Source organism: Podarcis erhardii, assembly GCF_964252035.2.
Source record: "Podarcis erhardii genome assembly, chromosome: 11".
Taxonomy (NCBI): Eukaryota; Metazoa; Chordata; class Lepidosauria; order Squamata; family Lacertidae; genus Podarcis; species Podarcis erhardii.
In genome coordinates this window covers 35,216,503-35,240,302 of record NC_138501.1, presented here as the reverse complement: position 1 = coordinate 35,240,302, position 23,800 = coordinate 35,216,503, and the positions used below count along the sequence as shown (strand labels likewise).

General features: G+C 42.1%; 2 protein-coding genes across 12 annotated transcripts; one reads left to right on the top strand and one right to left on the bottom strand.

Annotated features, from left to right (window-relative positions):
- Positions 1-630: 630 nt before the first annotated feature.
- On the bottom strand, positions 631-5,340 carry SMIM15 (small integral membrane protein 15). Of its 3 annotated transcripts, none has more exons than XM_081880815.1 (3): positions 5,211-5,340; positions 2,964-3,042; positions 631-1,374 (listed from the first exon to the last, which is right to left on the bottom strand). In XM_081880815.1, the coding sequence occupies exon 3, from the start codon at positions 1,344-1,346 to the stop codon at positions 1,119-1,121; it is 228 nt and encodes a 75-aa protein (XP_081736941.1). In that variant the 5' UTR covers positions 1,347-1,374; positions 2,964-3,042; positions 5,211-5,340; the 3' UTR covers positions 631-1,118. The 3 variants fall into 3 exon arrangements, with proteins under 3 accessions (XP_081736941.1, XP_081736942.1, XP_081736943.1); XM_081880816.1 differs by lacking the exon at positions 5,211-5,340 and adding an exon at positions 4,779-4,923; XM_081880817.1 differs by lacking the exon at positions 5,211-5,340 and adding an exon at positions 3,228-3,550.
- LOC309352357 (THAP domain-containing protein 6-like) lies at positions 5,182-23,800 on the top strand. Of its 9 annotated transcripts, none has more exons than XM_081880803.1 (6): positions 5,182-5,312; positions 18,431-18,634; positions 19,935-20,142; positions 20,555-20,674; positions 21,687-21,803; positions 23,480-23,800. In XM_081880803.1, the coding sequence occupies exons 2-6, from the start codon at positions 18,555-18,557 to the stop codon at positions 23,600-23,602; spliced, it is 648 nt and encodes a 215-aa protein (XP_081736929.1). In that variant the 5' UTR covers positions 5,182-5,312; positions 18,431-18,554; the 3' UTR covers positions 23,603-23,800. The 9 variants fall into 9 exon arrangements, with proteins under 9 accessions (XP_081736929.1, XP_081736934.1, XP_081736936.1 ...); XM_081880808.1 differs by having other exon boundaries at positions 22,880-23,800; XM_081880807.1 differs by having other exon boundaries at positions 5,312-5,437.

The window sequence follows — 23,800 nt, the reverse complement described above, 5'->3', positions numbered from 1 at the left end:
GCAAGCCATTGCTCAAGATAAGGGACAATGGTCACTTGTTACCAATGCAGTATAACAAACTCAGGGCAAAATACTATCAACTGATGCCAATCCAGGATCTTATCGCTGTGCAATAGGCCAGCGCTCTTCACTTTCCTTTTGACAGTTGTGATATAATACAAAAGGTGTCGTGGCACTGAGGAAGTCCTGGGTGTAATTTATTACAGAAACCAGTTTTTCAATAGCTGTGGTATTATGTTGCCTAGGAGGAACGGATACTGTGGGGCACCTTCACTGGCCAATAGGATTGATGCTTTAAATAAGAACCAAGAACTAAGTTTAGTTAGGAGGTACACCAGATTCTGTCTAAATGTTGATTAGGACTCCGAGTGCCCTCCAATGTACATTTGCTTAAATATAGCAGCATTGTATGTGTCTACCACATTCCCCAATACATAATTATTCTTTGTGTAAAAAGAATGAAGCTGCACCTAATAATCCTATGTGTTCACATCCCACTTCCACATCACATTCATTTCCATGGTCAGTCATTATTCCCAATTATTGGTCATATTTCACACACACACACCCTCAAAAAAAAGTAGGTACCCAGTAAACACTGCCATTTACACTAAAGAAAAAGGGCAGACATACACTTCTGTAAGAATGTTAATTACCATGTAAGATTCCATAGTCAAGGTAGTACAAGTTCCAACAAATGAATTGATCACTGCAAGATGAAAATACTGACTTTTACAATGAAATCAGGAGAGTCTGGTATGTAGAAATAAGTCACAGTAGAAAGAAGCTATCCTGTTAAGTCTGTAGTAGAAAAGAGTGTAGAAAATAAACAGCACATTTCTTTACCATGCTATAAAATCATAAGTAATTAGGTTTTCAATCAATGAAACAATAATTTTAAAAAGACACTTTAGACATGTACTGTAGTGTACAAATATACCCTAAATTAGGAAGTAAGTCCTAATGAATTACCACAGATTAACACAAAGTAAAAAACAAGTCATTTCAAGAATATTCAATTTTATGCACATCCATCTCTGTTGAAGATTACAATGCAAAGATGCAAATTTAAGAACAGTGCCTTTTTGAGAAAAGTTCTGTCCAGTAGGATTGACATCTTAGTCCTTCTTTGTTCGTTTAGCTTTAGCAATATTTTCCTGGCGTTTTTGTTTCTTCTTTTGCTCTCGCTCTTTGGCTTCAATCATTTTCGCTAGTTTCCATGACAGTACTGCACTTGCTAAGAATAGAGGTGTCAGAGCTAGGATCACTGTTGTAAGAAATCCATAAGGATCCTTTGCAGCCCATTCCACAATATATTCAGCCCAAGATTTGATATAATCAAACATCTTTCCTGCCACCTAATTGGGGGAAATCCTAAAAAAGAAGCGGTGACACAATTAGATACACTAAACAATTGAATTAACGGGTCAGCAGATTAATTTAGGTATATACAGTATAATGCAAATTTAATTGCCAAAACTGTGGATGGCAAAAGCTCTTTTTTTAAAAGGTACTCTCTCCTCTAAGATCATGCTTGCTACGATGCATGCATAATCTCAAAACGTAGTAGGGTTTCTTTCTTTAAAATGATTGGTTTTTCCTCATGGAGATTTAACCATTTGTTTGATTGACTAACATTTATTTAAACTGGGTGATTGACTAACATTTATTTAAACTGGGTGATACCCATTATGGAGATCCTAGAGATATTCATTCCTTAGTTCAAGGTCAGCCTTGAAATGACTCCAGGACTCCAGGAAGAGTAGTTAACAGTCCTGCTATGGTATCTGCTACCAATTAGTAACATATACTGTAAGTACATTTGTACCATGCTATGGGGCAAAGGGTAGATGGGATTATGTCTGGCCTTTAAACACAACATCCTAAACTGGGATGACTTCTTTAAGGGTTACTTGGTTCCCCCAAATATATATATTTACTGAGCATTTTTAACTGTATTTATGCAATTAATGCAATTTATGTACATATTTAATTTATGCTCTGAACTGCCATAGGTCCTGCACTGAGAGAAAGGCAGGTTATAAATAAAATAATTAATATAACATGCAAACATCCACTCATATTACAGGAGAACTGGCACAATTCTGTGCTGGTCACTCCTTGTAATAAGCAAGCCACTCAGGTAAGGAAATATTTCCACAGAGAACAGAATTTGGCAATGTACTTAAAACTGCCATAACGATGATTCACAGGACCAGACTGCATGAAATTCTTCTTCCATGGGTCACACGAATACTTTACTTTTTCCTCATAAAATTTAATAATTTTACACACTTCTTGTTCATAGTTAATGCCAATACTGTATTTTAAACCACAAAAGATAAAATAGGTGTTATGGTGACATGAAAACACAGTAGTTAACTATGCTTTTCAGATCCGGACACTTAATTCTATTGATGGATGAACCTTCTCCTCATGCCAGTGGTACATCCATGTCTGTATTGTGTGCTTATCACAGGCCACTGACACAAATAGGAACACATCTGCACTCAGCACCCACCAGTTGTTTCACATGACTACAGCTGGATCATGGCCTTTGGTCAATGCCTTGTCCAGATGAGAATGCATTATGGGTTGGATTCAAGAAACAAGTAAAGGGAGATAGCTACAAGCAGTGTTCCACTGCCAGAATTCCTGCAGTGTTACAAAAGTTCTCATGCTTCTGCAGGAAGTTACAGAAGCAGATCATCTTTTTCCTCTCGGCACTCTTCTGCAAGATGAGCTGCAGAGTACCTTTTAAGCACATCCAGTGTCTTGAATTCTGCCCTGTCATATCTCTGTTTAAGCATATGTAAAACAGCTTTGCTAACTTCATCTCTCTCTTCTGCTGCCATGACCACACTATCATCTCAGGTCCTTTCACTGGGATCCCAGGTATCCTCCAAACCAACCCCTATTTTTTACAATTACATTAATATAATGTACCAGTAAATAAGACTTACCCAAGAGGCAAAGAAGCTCCAGTTTAACTATACACAACAGAACAGGATACCGTTGTCATAGAGAACAAAAGGAAATCACCTTTAAAAAGGTAAAGTAACTTCAGATTATTAAAATTGCAGAGAAATATAAAACAATCCAAACTTAAACAATACTTGCGTGTTTGGCTGTAAAGGGCTGCACAACATTCAAGCTGGAGGGCTGACATAAGACCTTCCTTCTGACCCTATTATTACTGGAGGGGCGCAGAGAATACAGATACTCACTTTGGAAACACGAGTCAGGCTTTAAGCCAGGTACGGGGAACCTGTGACCCTCCAGATGTTGCTGAGCTACCACTCCCATCACTCCTGACAGGCTGATGGGAGCTGGCGTTTCATACATAAATGTGGCAGATTTATGTGCAATTCTCACATTTTGGAATTTACCAACTGTCGCAATCAAGATGTTAGAATGAAGAGAGAGAATCAGATCCACTGAGGCTAGTGCAAGAAACAATGTTTTAATGACAGCCGTTTTAGGCAAAACATTTGCACTCTACTATGAAAAGATAAATGGATGCTAGCTTCTTTCCATAGTGTTTTCCCCCCCTGGAAAAGGCAACCATTACAGGTACCATATACTAAACTGGATTGGTCTAATGGCTGCTAGAACTCTTACAGTTCATAGGGTTGTCACACACAATTCTTTTAAGCTTTCAATTCTATCTCCAATTTCATGTACATCTAGGGTGAGTTCATGCCTCAGACAGCAATTCCATAAGACTGCCCCAGGGTCATATCTGTATGGAGAATTGAAATTCTGTTACTTGAGTCCAACTCTTCATCGTGGACACAGCCTCCACTTGTCAGCAATAATCTCCACAGTGACAGATGAAAGTACACCTGAAATACCCCTCCTTTGCTCCTAGCATACACTTATTTGAAGCACATGATTGCCATATTCTGTTCTAAACAAGAATAGATAACAGCTTTGGAGAACGACTTGCTAGCCAACCATTTCTGTTCGAAAGGTAGGAGCAACTGATGTAAACAACAGTGCATGCTCAGAACTGCAACTGAATCCTTGAGGACTAGCAGCATGGTCCTATGCATATTTATTCAGAAGTAAGCCCTATGTACAGCATTGACTTAACACTAAGCAAGGCATACTCTCAATTAAGGAGAAGAGATTGCAGTCTTAAGGCTGGTTTGACCTAAGACTGTTCCTAGAAAAGCATGAGGCAAACACTTTAACCTGTATACCCAACCCCCTCAGCATGTTTTCATATTTACACTCAAGGTGGCTGAAGCATGAATTTTTTTTTCACATGCCTATGGGGACAGGGGCCACAAAAGGATTTCTAATCCAAGGCGACAATCTAGAGTTCAAAACCAAGACCAGTAGCTAACGACATATTTGCAGATGTGGAGGGGATAGGGTACTGCTTTACAGTTGAGACTTGCCACTGGAACATTTCTAAAATTCGGACTGCCAGGGCTTTTCCTAAGCGCATAGGCAGGTCCTCATGTTGGTTTCGCAGAGACAAAACCCAAAGTTAATTGTAGGGAAATGCTTTTAGCAGGACCAACGGAAACCTCCCCGGACAGGGACAATGCAGTAAAGACTTAATGCAGGCGATAGAATAAGACACGGAAAAGGAGCACAAAGCCAGCAGAAGCAGCAGCAGGCGTTTATCCGAATGTCATGTACGAATCTTAAACGGCTGCTGCTCTTAAAAAAACCATATGCCCCACTATCAACTTCTGGACCGCTTCGGCAGCAGCCGCGTGACTGGGAAGACGCAGGCGCGCCCCCGGCCCTGAGAAAAACCACACCTGTTGGGCTTCTGCCTGCACGGCCGTTAACGCGAAGAACGCAGCGTGGGGGGAGGGGCGGAGCGCGAAGCGGGAGAGGCTGGCCGAGGAGCGCGAGGGCCGGAAGCCAGACCGGGAAGGGCTCCCGCCGATTCCTTCGGGGGAAAAGACAGACTCCTCCCCCGGCGGGCTCGAGGCAGCGGCAAACCGCAGTAGGAAGCGGCCTGGCCTGAGGATTAGGAGAGGAAGCGGGTATCCTCCGCCCGGCGGGGCCCGGCCTCCCTCTCCCTCAGCGGAGCCTCGTCAAGCGCCAGGGACGCGGGAGCCGCCTTTCCCCTCACGCCTCAAAGCCCCCCCCCCCCGCCAACCACAATGCCTCCTCCCAGTGGAATCGCCCAACGCAACCCTCCCCTCCCCTCCCCTCCCCCGTCCCCGGCTAAAATATTCGCTCACCCTCCAACCGGAAGCAGGAAGAGGGTAAAGGAAGTCCACACACCCACTCCGTTTCGACTCTGTTGTCTTGAGCGATCATAGAGGGTGCAGTCGGCTAGAAAGGTCAGTACCGGATCCTCGCTGCAAGATTCATTGTCATATGCAAGCTGTAAATCGCCCCGCGGTCTGGAGACGGAACTTCCGGGTTCCCGTAGACCCGATTCGCCTTCCTCCGCCTCCCGAGAGCGGTAGTGAGAGCTGCCCATAGAAAACTGTGGAGAAGCGAGGTGGGGGTGTTGATTTGTTGCTTAGATTATGAGACCGTAGCGTGTCCACCAAGAAACAAAAAGCATTAGGTGCGGTGCTTCTCACTCGCAAGCTTTGTTTCAGGTGCAAAATGTGCACATGGCTTATTTAAGGCTGGCTCTGTTGCGGCCAACGGTCCATTATCTCCGTGTTGGAGGTGGCTAGAAGAGTGAGGGCTGAGGCAGGCTTGGGTTTTCAGTCTTCCATACAAAACACCTCTCAGGTTGGAGCAAAGGCCTAAACCCGCTCCCAGCCACGATCCAATACTTAATTGCGCGTGGAAGCCTTGCCCTCCATAGTCTTGTGTTTATAACTAAAAAAATCCAATAGAATTACAAAGATTTTGACGCAAATAAGATCTGGGTTACAAAGAACACGACCCTCCTGCTTTGGAGCCAGTGTGGTATCGGACCAGGACATGGGAGACCAGGGTTCAAATCCCCACTTGGCCTCGAAATTCACTGGGTGATCTTGGGCCACTCATAGCCTCTTAGCGCAACCCACCTGTTTGTGGGGATTAAATGAGTGGGGAGCCACGTGCGCCACTTTCAGCTCCTTGGAGAGGGTGAACCATGAAAGCAATCAATTAATAATCAATCGTTTGACAAGGTGGAGATGGAGAAACCTAACTGCCTCCCTGCTGGATCAGGCCAGTGGCCCTTCTTACTCCAGCATCGTGTCCTCAGAGTTGCCTGTCAGCTGCTTCTATGGGAAGCGCGCCAGCAGGACTGGAGCGCAGTGTTACCCAGCAATCCTCAAAACACACTCTGCTGCGTCTCTCTTCCTCCATGGTTTACTTACGGGCAGCTTTCTCTTCCACCCCCTGTAGTTTGTGGGGGGGGGGAAGGGATCGGGAAGTGTGAGTGTCGGACTGTTAGAGCAGCTGGCTTCCGTTTGAGACACATACAGTATATACCTCTGTGTTGAATCCGCAAGAGCGGTCACGTGGCTAGAGGCGCCCCTGGGCCGCCATTGCTTTGTGGGGGTTATTGCGCGTGTGAGGGGGAATGAGGGCAGCCAGAGCGGAATCCAGAGCGAGGAACTTCCGGGAAAAGGCGGTAGGTTGGCTCCGCGCAGTAGCGAAGCGCTCGCCAGCGGCGCCCTTTCTTTCTCGCGCCCTGAATGGGGCTCCCGTGAGGCGGGCGGGGCATGTCGCGCTCTCGGGCTTTCGGAGGAGAAGCATGCTCCTCATCCAGAGAGGGCTGGGGGTTGTTTGCGAGGAAGCCCCGTTGAACTCCTCCTTTCTGGTGAAATGGTGCCTGCGGTTGGGTTGGCGCACCGTTTAAAGTCCCGCCGCACCCCCCGCCAGCTGGAGAGACTGGAGCCAAGGAATCAACACAACAGCAGCATTTTATAAATTGCCAAGCGCTCCCGTATGTTATACACACACATATATGCAAAATGTATATCCCTGGACACCCTTTCAGCAGGTTTACAATCTGAATTTACACACAGCACAAGACAAGTAAATAAATAAATCAGGATTGGGTTCGCAGGATAAGCTACTCTTGATTTCTTTCAAAAAGCAGGGAATCACAAAGTCCTTTTGTCCCTAAACCTGGCCACAAGGTGTTTCTCAGAAGGTGCAATGCAGAAATGTTACAACAAATCAAATGATTTAAAGTCTACTGTTTGCTTATAATACCATAGATATTTGTTTACATACATACATATACACAAATATGTCCAGAAAGGGTTCATGTAGTACCTCAAGTAGATTTCAACATTCTTTGTTAATAAACTAGATGTTAATTGTTCTAAATCTTATCAGAAGCATCACACCAACACTTGCAAAGGTGTAGCTTGAGCAGATGTATTTGTATCAAAAAGTTCCCCACTGATTTCACTAGTTTATGTAACTATATTTTGAATCAGCCTTCATGCTCTTTTTTACCATGGTATAAACTGGGCAGTTAGGTATACCTTCTACTGTTCTTATGACTGTGCATTTAAAATGCAGCCTAAAAACAGCAGCAGAATGTTAAGTAGCCATGGCAGATACCTTTGGAAAAAGATTTCCCTGAGTGCTACTTTGTGCTGTGCAAACTGAAATTCCTTTTATTCATAAATAAATTCATTATCTTGGACATTGTAGTAAATGATGTAGAACACCTGCTATAGAAGCAAGTAGTGAAAGTAAATAAGACAATTAATCTGAAATATAAGACAAAGCAAGGCAAACCCAGCTGAGCACAGAGTGGCTCGATAGCATTAAGGATCATGATAGAATTTAAATTTAAATTCTTCTATAAAGGAGGAAGGATACCTGAAAATATTTTAAGGATTTTTAGCCTAAGCTTTTTAATTTAATTGTGAAAGCATGACCCCATGTGTATTTGCTATTTACTCTAAAGTAATCCCTCTTCAGTCAATGGGATTTCACCTAGGGTTCTAGCCTTACAAACACTTACCGGTAATTGAATATTTATTAGCTTGGGGAACTTGTGGCTTTCTAGATGTTGGATTCCCAACTCCCATCAGTTCTAACCAGCATGCCCAGCAGACAGGGATGATGGGAGTTGTGACCCAGCAACACCTCGAATCTCAAAGCAATACTGGAACCAGGAGCACCCTGAAACAGTAATCCTTGAGTCTGCAGTGGGAATGAGAAACCATCCAAACTTGGCTGGTTTCCTTTTCCTGCGCAAACTGCTTTATTGCCCAGGAACACTTCTATCATGTCTGGATTAAATATGCACAGAATTGGATTGCATATGGATGTCCAGTGTGTATATGTGTTGTGACAGAATACAGGGTGTGTTACTTGACATCTTATTGTGAGCATTTCATAAGGAAATTGTTTGGGTTGTATCTGTTAAACTAACTGCAGGAGAGGACTGCTAAGAGAGTGTTAGTGTGACTTGTAAGTACTCTGGTAGTTGCTGTATTCCCATAAGCTTGGGCAAGAAAAAGCAACTATCAAATTTAATAAATAAATAAATAAATAAATAAATAAATAAATAAATGATAAAATGTAAGAGTGGTGATTTACTCAGCTTTACTCACCAAAATTAATCAACATGACTAATTAAAGTTCATTCATTTCAAATGATAAAAATTAGTTGAATACCACCCCAAGTTTTTGCCAACTGACAAAGATGTATTCATTAAGGTGAACTGTTGATGGTCAGGACAAAAAGTACAATCCAGTCTTAAATTTTTTATATACAGTAGTACCTCGGGTTAAGTACTTAATTCGTTCGAGAGGTCCATTCTTAACCTGAAACTGTTCTTAACCTGAAGCACCACTTTAGCTGTTCTCATCCTGAAGAAAAGTTCTTAACCCGAGGTACTATTTCTGGGTTAGCTGAGTCTGTAACCTGAAGCATATGTAACCTGAAGCGTATGTAACCCGAGGTACTACTGTGTTTGTGTGTGTGTGTGTGTGTGTGTGTGTGTATATATATATATATATAGGTAAAGGGACCCCTGACCATTAGGTCCAGTCATGGCCGACTCTGGGGTTGCGGCGCTCATCTCGCTTTATTGGCCGAGGGAGCTGGCATACAGCTTCCGGGTAATGTGGCCAGCATGGCTATTAGCCAGAAATGGACTTTGGAGCCATTCCTTGGAGGTTTTTACGCAGAGGTTGGATGATCATCATGTATGATTTAGTTGAGATTCCTGCATTGCAGGAGGTTGGAATAGATGACCCTCAAGGCCCCTTCCAACTCTACGATTCTATGATTTCAACAGAACCTCAAGTTGTTGCTGTTGTATGTTTAGAACTGTAGATTTCCCATAAAGGAAAAAGGACTTAGGAAATTTGCATTTCAGTATTTACAATATTCAGCCAGTATGATATATTCTTGAACTATAATAGAATGTTCTGGTTGTCTGGCAGATATGGGATTGGTGATATATCAGGTCCACTCAGAAACAAAACTACTCATTTTACAAAACATTGGTGGAATACTTATACCTTGTCATGGTGACATCAGAAGATTGATGGATGGGCGGCCCCACCCACTTATCAGAGTGGTTCCCAGAGGGCAGGGGAGTTCAAAATCCACCTTACTGGCTGGATCTTGTTCCACACTGTCAGGGCTCCCTCTAGGTCCCAGCTCACAGAGGACCAACGCCAGGCTGATATTATGTACAAAAGTCTTTATTGAAGTATAATTTCCATTTTAAAGCCAGAGCGTGCAACCCTACGTCTAGACTCTAGACAGGCGAAGTCCCCTCTGAGTCACTGCCCCTTCCGCACCAGTTTAAGACCCTAGCCCGGCTCCACCTCCTGCGCTGTTCCTTCCTCCTCTGGGTCCTTCTGCCCCCTGGGGTTTCCTCCCTCCTGGACTCTTCTGACGCTGACCCCCCTGATTCTTGCCCTTCCTTCCGGCGGGCTTTGGGACCTGGCTCCCTATCCGGGCTACCTGCTGTGCCGCTCGCCTGTACATTTGAACTTGGCGCGCGCGCCCAGCCGGTGACTTTCCTCTTGACCGTTTCCTCGCTCTCCGATGGAGGCGTGGCCAATCCTGACTCATCTCCTCCCTCTGGTGGTGGGAAGACTGGTCCTGATGCCTGGGACTCCTCCCCCCCACTACGCTCTGGTGGGGACGCTGGTCCTGATTTCCAACTGCTGCTCAGGGAGTCCCCGCTGGCCCCTTCCTTCTGGGGTTTCCCCCTTGGCACCCCCCTTGCCCTGGCCATCGGCGCTCCTCTCTGTGAATCTTCCGATTCGCTGGAGAGACTCGTGGACTCTCTCTGACCACTGTCACTGCCTACACCCCCCTCGTATTCCTCCTCCTCACTCTCCATTTGCTCCTTCTCCTGTGTCTCTGCTCCTGAACCCCTGACACACACCCTTATTATAAAACATGGCAATAATTGGAGAAAAGTAAAGAAAACCCAAATCACCCAAATTTGAAAACTTATCCAAATACATGTAGTAATTTGTTTTACAGCACTTTGAAAATAAAATTTCATTTGGTTCTAATGGAAAACAAGGTTTATTGTTTATTTTATTGGACACATTTTTTATGACAGTTTAAAAAATATTCCCTCCCCCCCAAGGTGGCTCACAAAATGAAAAAGTGGAACAATAATAAAACAACAGTTTAAAAAAATTATATAATATCAAATAATATTCAGTGCATTTCAGTATCATAAAGCACACAGTGGAAGCCAATACAGTGGTGCCCTGCAAGACGAACGCCTCGCAAGACGGAAAACCCGCCAGACGAAAGGGTTTTCCGTTTTGGAGGCGCTTCGCAAAACGAATTTCCCTATGGGCTTGCTTCGCAAGACGAAATGTCTTGTGAGTTCCTGCGGATTTTTTCCCCTCCCCCCCTTTTCCTAAGCCGCTAAACCGCTTATCAGTTGATCCGCTGATAAGCCGCTTATCAGCTGATCCGCTAAAAGCCGCTAAACTGCTAATAGCGCTAATCCGCTAAGCTGTCAATGGGCTTGCTTCGCAAGACGAAAAAACCGCTATACGAAGAGCCTCACGGAATGGATTAATTTCGTCTTGCGAGGCACCACTGTACTGAGGCAACAGACTCAATATGTAATTCACCACACTCCTATAAATAAATTCATTACAGCCTTCCATAGTAGTTCAGATTTTGTATTAATCCTGTATAAAATGCTGCCTTTCTGTGCTATAGGAAAAAGAGCTCAGGATGTTGGGGAGGGGGGGTTTTCCAAAATTTTAGGTGTAAAATAATAAATACAAAGTAATACCACAGGAAACAAAGACTTGTTCTGAGGCCACAGTGCAGCTGGGAAATGTTGGAAGTGTTAAAGCTGGGCAAATCTTGCTGTCATTTTTAAATACAAATAATATAATTTTACAATTTATGCATGTATTCCATTGGTCCATAATTCGTTAGTGAATCTTTCAGGCTGAATTTCAATCTATCTATTGTCCCTAAAATCTTTTGTGTCGTGTGCATCTTTCTGCTACAGATTAATCTCAGGGGTGGCACCGTTGAATTTAGTGAAGTTATATCAGGTATGAATTTTAGGCTATTGCATCCATAAAGAATCATCCCCAGGAGTGAATTATTTCTTTATGCTTCTTCATGAACTGTTTATCTTGCATAATTTCTTGAATCTTGTCTATTCCACCTGCCAAATAATATCCCCCTTGTTTCTGGATGAGTAATGCAGCTCCCCCTGCAATGGCAAGTTGGTGAGTGTTTTCTGAAGGGCCATGAAAATTAAATTTTTCTTGTGCTTCCCCCACCCCACCCCCAGCTTGTAAAGAGAGTGCTTTATCAGCACCTTGTCAGCCATGTGTGACAGATCTGCAGCATTTGCACAGCAATAGGTAGTATTTCTTACAGTTGTAGTAGAGCCAGCCAAACCTCTTTTGTGACATTGGGAGTTAGATCTTATTTTAAAAACAACAACAATGCCCCAATGTGTTGTGCAGCCATAGAATGCACAATATAGCATCGCTTCATACCATTTGGAGCCTCTGTAGTCATGAAGGGATTGAGGCTGTTCCTTAAAGCACCTCAGTGAAAGTACTTTACTTTAAGGAGAAACGCTGTCATTGTTCTGGCCTGACCTTGACCAGAAGCCCAGAAGGCACACCAGTTCACTTGAGAGCAATGCAAGTAAAGGCCAAGGTTCCAGCACCACGGAGAGCTCCAAGCCTCCCACAAGCCCTTAAACCTCAATGGGTCTTTTTATCAGTCTCAAGCCTACTCTTTCCTGGAGCATACAAAGTTTAAAGGGCCAGTCTCCTGGCCTGGGGCCTAGCACACCATCTCATTCCCATTAGTTCCCTCCTGGTTCAGTTCCTGTGCTCATGATCTGGTGACTGAAAGCATAAGAGCCCAGGTCTAGGGATGGTCAATTCTTTGAGGACCTGAGGGTTTGGGTCTCTGTTGATGTGACAGGCTTTGGCTCAGACCCAGTGTTAAAGGCCTATGCCTGTGCCTTGCTCTTCCATTGCCTTTGTTGCCGCTACTACTATTATGGCTTATCCTTCCTTGTCAAAGTCCAAGCTCTTAAGGGGACCGTGACATCATCATCATCATCATCATCAACAACAACATTATTATTTCATTTCATTCAGAGACTAAGTAAATGTTTTATGTTTTATTATGGTTTTTGTATGTGTTGGAAGCTGCCCAGAGTGGCTGAGGCAATCCAGCCAGATGGGTGGGGTATAAGTAATAAAATTATTACCATTATCATCATCATCTGCATTACCCATCAAGTCTCACTGTGCTCAATGGGACTTACTGCCAAATAAGTTTGCATAGGTCTCCCTAGAGTTGTGTTGAATAATTGAGAACAACTTGGTGCAACTCATTTGTGGATTAGTCTGTGTGGGCCCAGCACTCTGCAAAGTACAGGCAGAAGGCATGACTGAAGTTTCACTACGCAGTATGTCCCCTCTGGGCAGTAGCAACAAAAGGAATTGGCTTTTAAATGACTGCTATTGGACAGTGTGCTATTGTCTGTACACCTGTCAGGCTGTGAGGTCCCAGACCTGTGCCCCATCTCAGGCACTGTCAACCAAAGGAGGATTTGAAATGGAGGGCCTTTCAGAAGCTGGGCTACAGTGCAAAATCACTAACCTCTTTGTATACAGGCTCTGCTGCAGTGTTGGGGAACTTGTGACCCACCCGCCTGATGCTGTTGGGACTAAAACTCCCATCATCCCTGACCATTGTCCATTTGGCTGATACTGATGGGAATTGCACGTTGTGATAATAATTATTTAGCAGGGTGGTGATTGGCTCATGTTACTGATGATTCCATTTAAAAAGCGAGTCTCTTATTTCAGGACTTATTTATTTATTTATTTGCTTGCTTGCATTTCTGTTTAATAAATAGATCCAAGGATCACAGGGTGGTTTACAATATTAAAACACAAAAATACGTAACATAGTAACAAGCAAAACAAAAATAAGAACAAAAACAAATGAAGAATTCCTCTTCCCACGACACATTTAAAAGGGTATCGGATGTTAATCAGCCAAAATTTTAAAAGGCAATAGTTTGTTTAATTAGCCAAAAGCCTGGAAAAGAAGAACGCTTTTGCCTGGCACTCACTTGGGTCCTGAGCTGAGTTCAGTAGTATATTAGTTTCCCTAGATATAGCCATTCTGCTCCCTTATGTACTAAAGACTGAACTAACCTATATACTGCCCCAGGGCTTAATGGAGGACTTCAGCAGAGAGTAATTGCCAAGAGGCTTTAAGGCCCTTTGGTACTGCTAGATTAATGCAAACTGGCCTCTTCAGGCTTCTTGAGGTCTAAGCATTTTGCTTTGCCAGAAGGGATGACTGAAATTCATTTCATACATTGCCTTTAATGAAAAACAGTGAGATACAGTAAATGCAGATTAATTGTGCTGCTGGTCTTTAATTCCTCCTCATGTTACATTTGCAGTCAAATGAAAGAGAAGAAGGAGACCAAAAAATCATTAGCCTCCAGGCATATTGCTGGAAGCAGTAATCTCTTCTTATCTGCTGAGTTAAGTGCTGGATGAATTCTTGTGTGGTGTTTTGAACTCTGTCTTTATGCATTGACTACCTGACATGGAATACACCTGGCCCTGAACTGACCTCCCTCCCACTTCTGGAAGTGATCACAGCATGAGGCAATGTGCCTCCAGGCTAATGATCTTTTTTTAATGTCTCAACTCTCATACATGAGCAGAAACGACGATTGGAATTGCTGTCCTAATTTGCACAATATATATTGCAAGCAAAATTATATTAAAGGCAATGCATAAAATTAAGTTAATCAGCGGGTATTTTCCAAATTGAAGAAATGACTGTGTAAATAGGAAGAGGATGCTTTATTGGGTGTAGGTATATGAGGGGGTGTGGGGGAAGAGCTAGAATTGTGTATCAGAAGCTCTCTATATTTTGATAGAAGGGGAATGGACGTTAGCACTCTATTTCATTATTGCCTATAGTATAAATATATAGGGAGCCTGAAATCCAGTGCCTGCTCACTTTGCAAGAGTGTTGCTGGTACTTCCCCTTTGCTGTGTGGGGTCTTGCTGCCCCTGTGGTTATTTTCTGGGGTCTGCACATTTTGGCTGACCTTAATATTTGCAGATGCCACCAGCTCTGTCCTTTTCCTATGTCTTCTGGCCTGCCCAGAGAACTAAAGAAAGGGATAAAAATCTCTCCCTAGCTTCATGATGTGCTTTGGAAATGCTCAAAACTCCTCCAAAGTGTAGCATGGAGACAGTGACCAGTTCTGTCATTGAATCAGGGGTAGCCAATGTGGTGTCCTCCAGGTATTATTGGATAGCAGCTCCCATCAGCCACAGCCAATGGACAGGAATTATGGGAGCTGTGAGTCCAATGGCATCTGGAAGGAACCATGTTGGCTACCTCTGCTCTTTCCTGAGGTTGGTACTCATGAAAGATGTGGACTCTTGTCTCTGGCTTAGCATTGCACTTAGGTATTCTCTTTGGTGAGAATCTGGAGCTTCAGTTGTTAGCAATACAATAGGGTTAGTAGCATCAGGAATTTGCCATTCCAGAGAGATTCAGAGCTTCCAATATCAGCACCGTGAAGAGCTCCCAGTGAGTCTAGTCTGCCTGGTATGTTTTCCCTCCTTAGATAACATTGGGACCATGTTGTGACAGCAAGGAGATGGAGCTGTCTGAGGTCATCTTCTGCTATAGGGCTGGAAAGGGCTTGTCTTTTCCTGAGACCCCAGGCTTGGGGTGATGGTGACACTAGGCTTAGAGCAGGGTTGATCTCTGACCTCCCACTGCGTCTCCCAAGTGTCAAGAGACAAGACCCCATCCCTTTCCCAAGGTCCGGCCTCAGAGAGAAGGAAGGAATGGTTCCAGATCTTGATCTCCTTTTTCATGGTATTACTGCCAGAATTCCTTCAAGCCAATGGCAGTTTTCTGCAGGCTTCTGCCCAAGTTATCCCTCTCTTACTCCCTTCCCCTCTCCCAGCCATATCTTCTTATGATCTCTTTTGACTCTCCCAGGTATTATCTGTGGCTTTTACCAAGACTGCCTAGTTCCATTGGGGTACAGGAGGGGGAAGGCATTCCCTACCCTGGGCAACCATATTCCAGTTTTACTGAGTTTGAGGGGCCCTTATAGTTTGTTGCGTGCCAGAAGACTTGCCAACCAAGGATTTCAAAATGGATGGAGCTTTTTTCTTTTAAATACAGAATTAAAACCTTACTAAGATTAATAGATGATCTTGGCCATGCAAATAACTACAAAAGAATTCCAAAGCCACATTGTTAAAGTATTGAAAGGTAGACCACAAATTCAAGCTTTACTTCAAAAACAAAATGACATTGAACCATCCTTTATTCATATTGGCATTGGACATTATTTATTAAGCACTTAAAGTTTCCAAGGCACTGTACAAAGATGTTAAAACACAGCCTTATCTAACAGATGTGATACAATACGGGGGAAATGATGGGGAATGGGGAAAGAAGCAAAATTCAAGCACTAATTTTTCACAAAGTTACATAATATAGCAATGAATTTTGTCGTCTTAAGGTTGTGGTAACTGATGAAGGCTCTGCAGAGACAATGATGCAACATACCAATTCCCGGGGCTTTAGATGTTAGTGCTGCTGTTCCAAATGCTGCTACTTTTGGTGACCGTGGGGGAGAACAGTACCTTGCGAAAAGTATGCTACCTAGCAACCCAGATGTAGCGCCAGATGTTTTGGTTCATAGAGTGAGCAGGACACCTTCTTACCTTGGCTGTTCCACCACTTCCAGCTCTTTCTTGCAGCAGGGAAGTCTAGTTTCATTCTTCCAAACACATTTAGAAATTCTGGCTGTGTCTTTGTGCCTGTTTGCAATAATAAGCATGGAGACTGGATCTATTTATACTGTGCTGAAGTACAGTTAGAAGCTGTTCTGTGTACTTTTCGTCCTGATTGGCAGTGTGCTTGGGATGCCGGTCTGTTGTCTTTAGTCGACCTTCTTCAAACACTTTTAAAAGCAATGTATTTACAGCAGAACTATGTCAAGAAGGAAAGTCCACATAAATACACATAGTGGCTGTGTTTGGATGTTTGTCCATATACCCATGCATTCCTCTCTTTTCCCATCACTTGTTGTGCTCTGGCATAGGGATTTAGCCAGTTTTTCCTGATGACAAACTAGATTGTAACAGGAAACTCTGGCTTAGCCAGTATAAAGTATTTTAACCCCATGCTTGCTTCCATGGAGGAAGGAGGAGACATACATGTGACAAGTATATGAATAATTGTCTCTAGCTTCAAAATAGACATTTCAAGCTTTAAGGAAGCTTCAAGAAGTTGTGGAACTTCTGCTGATGCAGAACACAGTGGAGAAAAGGCTAGAGCAAGGGCGTGCTGGAGAGAGATGTGCCCCTTGCCCATTGTGGTGAATATGACAGTTTTTGGCAAGAATAGCTAGTCATTCCACAGAGGTGAAGGCAACTGTTATTGCCATTCTTGTGAATCTTAAGGTTTGAAGCAAAGCTCTCAAGTGGACTGCTGCAACGGACTTGAGCTTTTTAAGAAAGAGACCATGTCAGTCATGGATCTTGCAAATTCTTTAAACAGATCACTGGTCAGGGGTGGGTTCACAGAAGTCACAACACTTGTTTTTTTTCCTATTGAGGTGGTTAATATCACCCCCTTGGTTGCATTCAGAACCATATGGATACTTTCATGCTAGGTGTTGAGAATAAAAGGTGTGACCCATTGACGCCGAACAAAGCTTATTTTGCATTTTCCCTTGAAGCTTAGATAAAACATATAGAATGTGCCACTGCTCTCATTTCTGTTACCTTCAGTACATGTACATTTAAGAAAGGATTAGAGTTTTCAATGGTTGATTTTGCAAAATGGATATAGTTGATTTCTCTTGGCTGATGGGTTTTGCTATTTCAGCAGTTCAAAAACAGTACAAAAATGTGATCTGGCGTTTTCCGCTGCATTTAAATTAAAGCCTGTTACTATTGACTCTGAATGGCTGTTAGCTAAATGCATTTAATGTAGAACACATTCTGACTTGCCCAAAGAATGGCATTTTCCAGTGCTGAGAAAATGGTCCTTGAATTAGAGAATTAGCTCTTCAAAAATGTAGCCAGGAGAGTAATACCTCTTTCTGCATAATTGTGGGGAGGGTGCTCATGTTATTGTTTGAGTGAGTGACACAAAAATAATTGAAAAGCGCATAATAGAAACAAATAAGTGGGAACTCCCTGGGAGAGGGAAAGGTTGGGGAGAGGAGGGCAAAGAGAAGGATTCTCCTCCTCTTGCCCTTCCACTTTCTGTTCTGGAAGAGAGATAAAAGGGAGTGGGGGTTAAGGCTGCTTATTCTCCTTTGACCTTTCCTTTGACTCTGAATCATTGTGGTGGTGGTGGGGAGCTTGCACCATGGTTTGGAACCCTTATAATCTATATAGTCACTGTGGTATACACACCCACATACCCCATATGCACAAATCCCAGAAAGAGGATGTGTGTGACAATCATGTGTTGATAATAATGATACAATACTTAATACTTGCAAGCTATGCAAGTATTACAAGAGTGTGTAAACCCACAACAAATGCTCTTCAATTCTATTGCTCTATGATTCTGCCCTTGAATACGTACAAGAATGGGCCTTCAGCCTTTGCACATGCACACATGTACTTTTGGGTAATCATGTTTAGGACTGTGCTGTAAGTGTTAAATAAAGTAGTCATCTCTGTTTAAAATTCAGAAAATTCTGATTCAAAATGATAACTGTCAAAAAGAGTAATGCTGTCTTTTGGATCAAGATCCAACATTGCACCCTCTCTTTCCTGCCTCTTCCAGCTACCTTGTTTCCCCAATTTGCTCTGGAGACAAATTTTTGAGAAGATGCAATGGGTGGGGGGAAGAGTCCCATTTGCACAAAAGGAAATCTGTTGTGCAAGCAGTATGATACGTTTCTACGTTAAAAAGAAGAATGTAACTTAATCTTAACTCTTTGACAAAAATATTTTTCTCATTCCCTTCTTTCAGCCTTCTACATGGAAATGAACTGCAGCACCTTCTCCAACAGAAGCTTTTCATTCTAGTGTATTCTTTCCATGTGCTCTGCTGCTTAGAATTCTTCTTTTCTACAACAGCTTGAAGTAGAATTACCATGGTGAAATACTGTGCAGCATATAACTGTACCAATTCAGACACAAAGTTGAACAGGAAACAGGGAATAACTTTTCACAGGTAAGCGTGAACAGCCTGAGCATAGTGTAAACCCTGATCTTTTATTAATTATCATTATTATTGCAGACTATTAGGCATTTACCCACAGGAATGAATGTTTGGAGGAGGCATATTGTTCACAGTCTCCAAAAATAACATTGCAGGCTACTCCAGATCCTGTTGCATGTTGTGGAGATATTTAATTTAGCTGCCACGCCTGTGCTTGAAATTGCACAAGAATGTGATTTATGTAAGAGCAGAAATGTGGTAATAAATTTTGAATGTCTTATTTTGGATGACGTGTGTTAATACCAGCATGGAGCAGTATTCCATAGCAGAACATTGTGCAGGGATGTTTGGGAAGAACAGTTCTCATTAGTTCACAAAAAGGATCTGTCACCCAAATGCACTATCCCATTTGTGACTCTTTCCAGCAAAATCCAGAAGGACCTTTCATTAAAATATAATTATTTTCTACATACAGTAAATGTGGGTATGTATTTGAAAGATATTATGTTCCAGCTTTCCACTGAATATAGGCAAGGCATGTCAGGCAGGCTGTAGATTGGCAGAAGGCAGAATAAGATCTGTTAGTAGATCTATAGTTGATTCACCGTAGATCCTGGCTCCCAACTGTCTAACTGTAGCAAGGTCTTAAAGGTTTCCTCCCTGTTGAAAATTAAGCTGCTGAAACAAAGAATACCTGGGAGAAATCCAAGAGTGAATTTTCATTCTGGGCTGTGCATGTGCTCAGAAATACTCTGCTCTTCATTCTTAAAATGTGTCCGAAAACTAGAACTGTTTTGCATGTGGTTCTAGTTGATTGATCTCAGGGTTCAGGGGTGGGGTGAGGAGATCCTGCAAGTCTAAATCTGCTCACAATTGTTCTAAGCATTCCCATAGAAGAACATTTTACACCAGTGGTTTTCAACCAGTGTGCCATGGCACCCTGAGGTGCTTTGAATGATAGCCAGGGTTGCCACAGGGGTATTTTGTGCACAGCACTTGAAAAATGAGTAGACTTACTTTGTAGATGGGGGGGAAATGTTCCTTCTGCATGATTCAGGCCTTCAGCTGCCAATTTGTTTACCCCTCTGACAGTCCTGTACAGTTCTACTTGGAAGTAAGTCTCATTGAGTTCAGTGGTGCTTACTCCTAGGTAAGTGTGTATAGGATTCAAGCTTTACTACCCCAAAAGCTGGGCTGTTGAGCATTTAGCCTGACAACCACATGTACATAACACTTTCTATATGTTTGTTCCAAATGTGGTTGTTTATAACATTACCATAAGAATACTTGGGTTTTATTTGCTTATAACAAGGTTTCCCAAGGATAATGCAAGAAAGCAAGAATGGGCCATGTCAGTACACCGAGCTGACCCTGATAGTGGCAAACTTTGGATGCCATCTCAGTGGGACATGATTTGTTCTCAGCATTTTAGCCAAGAGTGCTTCAGAGAAATTAATGGAAAGAAGTTTCTCAAGGAAGAAAGTTGTCCTTCTATATTTTCCTTTCCTGACACTTCTAAGGTATGAGATTTGTGTGATATTCTAATTTTATTATACTGTTTCTTTGTTTCTGGTCCTCAGTTTTGGTGGATCATTCATTCAGGCTTCATCTCTTGTTGCCTTCAGGTGACTAGTGAAGACATTCCTGTTTGGCTTAGTGTCTGGTCTTAAATTAGGGGGCTTTTTTCTGCTGCTGCTGCCATGGGTTGTGCTGCTATTCACTCCCATTTTTATCTAATTATATTTCATTATTGTGATTTTATTTTGTCTGTGTGTGTGCTTTTAATTGCTGCCCACTGCTTTCTGGGGTCTTGTTCTCTAAAGGTGGGATAGAAAATGTTTAAATAAGTATACCATTCAAGCAGCAGAACTTCTGAATGTAATTGTTGCCACATTTTCAATGACTTCCTAGGAGCTGTTCTTTGTTTCCTAGAAAATACATGCTCCAAAAAGACGAAGAAAGAACTCCAAGTGGGCTGGAGCACTTGACCTCACTCTTGTCAAGGCAAATGGCAGCAAAAATGAGATGTGCAGTCAGCAGATCATGCAAACTGTAAGCAGAAAGGCAAAATGAATTATCTGTTTTGTGGAGATTAGTTAGCTACCTTTAGTGGATTGTTAAACTGTTGTGCAAATTGTAATTTACTTTTAGCTGGCTTATTGTTGTAATTAGTGTATATTCAGCATACTGAAGGAAAAATTGCTAAGGTAAATAGCCCCTGTGAAGTTAGATTGCTGCAAAATTCCCATTGATTTCAATGCATGTTGATTTGCACCAATCAGGGCTGGCCCTTCCATGAGGCAGAGTGATTTAGAGTGAGGGAGCTGCCTCAGGCGGCAATTTCAGAGAGGCAGAAAGTAGCTAGAGTATCTGTGTTTGCCCTTCAGTTCCTAATAGGTTAGCTTTCTGCCATAGGGTGCATTGGAGGACTCTGTTCCATCACCAGCGCTGAAGTAAAATTCAACTACAAGTCTAGTGAGATTTTGTGCACAGAATGGTGAATGCACCATCTCATCCTTCATCTCAGGTAGCAAAATGTCTTGGGCAGCTCCTGGAACCAATCTCTGCATGCGTGGAAATTATAGTGAGCCAATGGTTGTGTACAGCGGAATATTTCAGATAGGATTGGACTGAAAATGTAGTAAGCCAAATTCCACAGACTATTTGTAACAGTTATGTAAAGGACATCCAAGTACTGTTTGTCACACCCAACCACAAAACAGATACAGCCATCTTTCTGGTGGCATTTGAGGGATAAGGATGCACTCTTTGGAGCCAGACCCATGCCTAGAAGCATAATAATACTGGAGCTTCTATGCATTTGTTTGTGTTGAAAAGAAAATTAATGCGCTATACATTTCTTTTTTTCCAGAACAGGTGCATATATTATAGCAACAACATGATATTTTCATCTTTATCAGTATGTAAGATTTCTGATTTCTTCTTGCTCTAGAGAAAAAGAAGAAGAAAAGCAAGGAAATGTAAATCTATCTTTAAAACGTAGCAAAGCACAAAAAAGTTACTTTTCTATCAATGATTTAACCACTTTTGGTTCTTTCTGTAGACACCAGCTAGTGATTCACAAAAATCACTTGAGCACAAAGAGCATAAAGTGGATCTGAATAGCTTTTCTTCAAAGATAAGCCCCACTGAGGTATATAGTGCAAAGTATACCCTCACAGTAAGTATAAAAGCAGTCCTCTTCAGAATCTAATGATTGTAAATGTTGAGTGCAGAAACAGTTGCTTCAAGGTAGGTTTTGGCCCAATCCTGAAATTATGATTCAGATTAAATTTTTAAGGAAGCATGAGATATCAGGGCATTCAGCACAATAATACGACTTTAAATTGAACATGTATGTTAAACTTCAAAATTACATTTAAATGTTGTGCTTGGGTATGTAGAAGCAGAGCCTCGAATTTATTGACTGCTTTGAAGAAAGGGTTGGTGCTGTGATGTTTTTACTGTTGGTGGTGTTTTTAATGGGTCTTTTTATATTATTGTAATTACATTAGTGTTCAATTACAGTTTAATTATTTTTTCCCCTAGGTTTTTAGCATTTTCTATTTTATCTGTGTAATCTGTCTTCAGTCCTTGACTAGGAAAAAGGCAGGATATAAATATAATAATAATATAATAAAGTAATCTCACAACACTAGCTGAATTTACTGTGTGCTTGCCGAAAGAGACAAATCTGTTGTCTTTCCCTTAACCATTAAAAAAAAAAATTAATACTCTTCAGCTGCTAGCATATAGCCAATGTTTTGAATAGAAGCTATTCATTACATTCTTATTCCTGTTCCCAGGGAACAGATGCCTGCTTTTCATAACTTCAGCAGAACAGCTCTAAAATTATCTTGATGAATATGACAAGCAATTGTCTAAGTAGTCTACATTCACAACAATACACGTTCTTGATATCAAAAGTGGATAGGTCAAAAAGAGGGAGAGAGAACAGGAGGCAATAATAATGCGGGGCAGGCAGGAAGAGTTAATTTCACATAGAAACTAAGTAACCTCTGGATAAAAATGCATAGGATTGTGATCTTTATCACCCCAAAGCATATTGGAGCAAAAAAAGAGAGGTTTATCTGTCTCTGGAAGAAGACAAGTGAAATAGACAGTCAGATTGCCTGGGGAGGAAATTCTATAAATTCAGGTTCACTACAGAAAAGTCACCACTGCTATCTAATAGTGTGTGACATACAAGAAAGATGGTTCTTGAATTCATTTGTGACTGGAAAATTTGGTATGCAGGTGAGGTGTTCAACAAGGTTAAAAACACTTTTCATGATACTTCATGATTTCTACAAGCAAGCATCTCAATGAATTATGATGCACAGAAACATTTTAAGTTGGATGTAGAAAAGATCAAGTAGATCTCTTCTTGCACAAGGGTTCTTTTTTAGTCTTCTCGCTGCCACCACTACCTCCTCCCCACTACAGATCCCTCCGTCAATCACAAAATCTACTCCTGGATTAGATCACTTTTAAGTATCTGTGTGAGATGGGGCGGGCAGGCTACTGCAAGACAGGAAAATTGGTGGAGTTTAGCAGGGCTGCTGAACAGGGGCAAAAATGCTTTTCCTCTTGTGCAAGACATCTCTGGATCGAAGGCATTAGATTTAGTGTGGTTATATATTTTCAGAGAGTGCATGCCTCTATACCAGTTGCAGCATATCGTTAAGTGGGGAGAATACTGTGGGACTTAGGCCCTACTTATGGGCTTCCCCATAGACATCTCTTTAGCCACTGTGTGAACAGAAGGGTTGGAATAGCTGAGCCTTTGGTCTGATCCTGCAGGGTGCTTGTGTTATTCCACATTACACCGAGTTGTTTTTTGTTTGTTTTTTGTAGGCAGAGCACCATTACCATATTACAGATAGTCCAAAAACACTGAAAAGGAAGCTAGATGAGCTTTTGGAGGAGAATGATGAGCTGAGAAGAAGATTAAGGAACAGACCTCCCAAAGAACAATGACTCTTATTCAGATGTGGGTGTTTTAAATGGACAAACATTCTAAGGACATGCATCCAATGAAGTATCTAACAGTGCGGCCTTAGATGAATGCCAGGTCTCATCTCTCACCTGTACTCATTAATGGAATATTATGTATCCCACTGTATTTATTTACATAAATATATTCAAGTTTTCATATAAACAGATTTGGCAACTCTG

Excerpts from the sequence above, each read along its gene's own strand:
- SMIM15 (XM_081880815.1), bottom strand. The coding sequence starts at position 1,346 with ATGTTTGATTATATCAAATCTTGGGCTGAATATATTGTGGAATGGGCT.
- LOC309352357 (XM_081880803.1), top strand. The coding sequence starts at position 18,555 with ATGGTGAAATACTGTGCAGCATATAACTGTACCAATTCAGACACAAAG. Across the intron at positions 18,635-19,934 it reads CAGGGAATAACTTTTCACAG|GTTTCCCAAGGATAATGCAA; the intron begins GTAAGCGTGAAC and ends GCTTATAACAAG. Across the intron at positions 20,143-20,554 it reads CCTTTCCTGACACTTCTAAG|AAAATACATGCTCCAAAAAG; the intron begins GTATGAGATTTG and ends TTTGTTTCCTAG.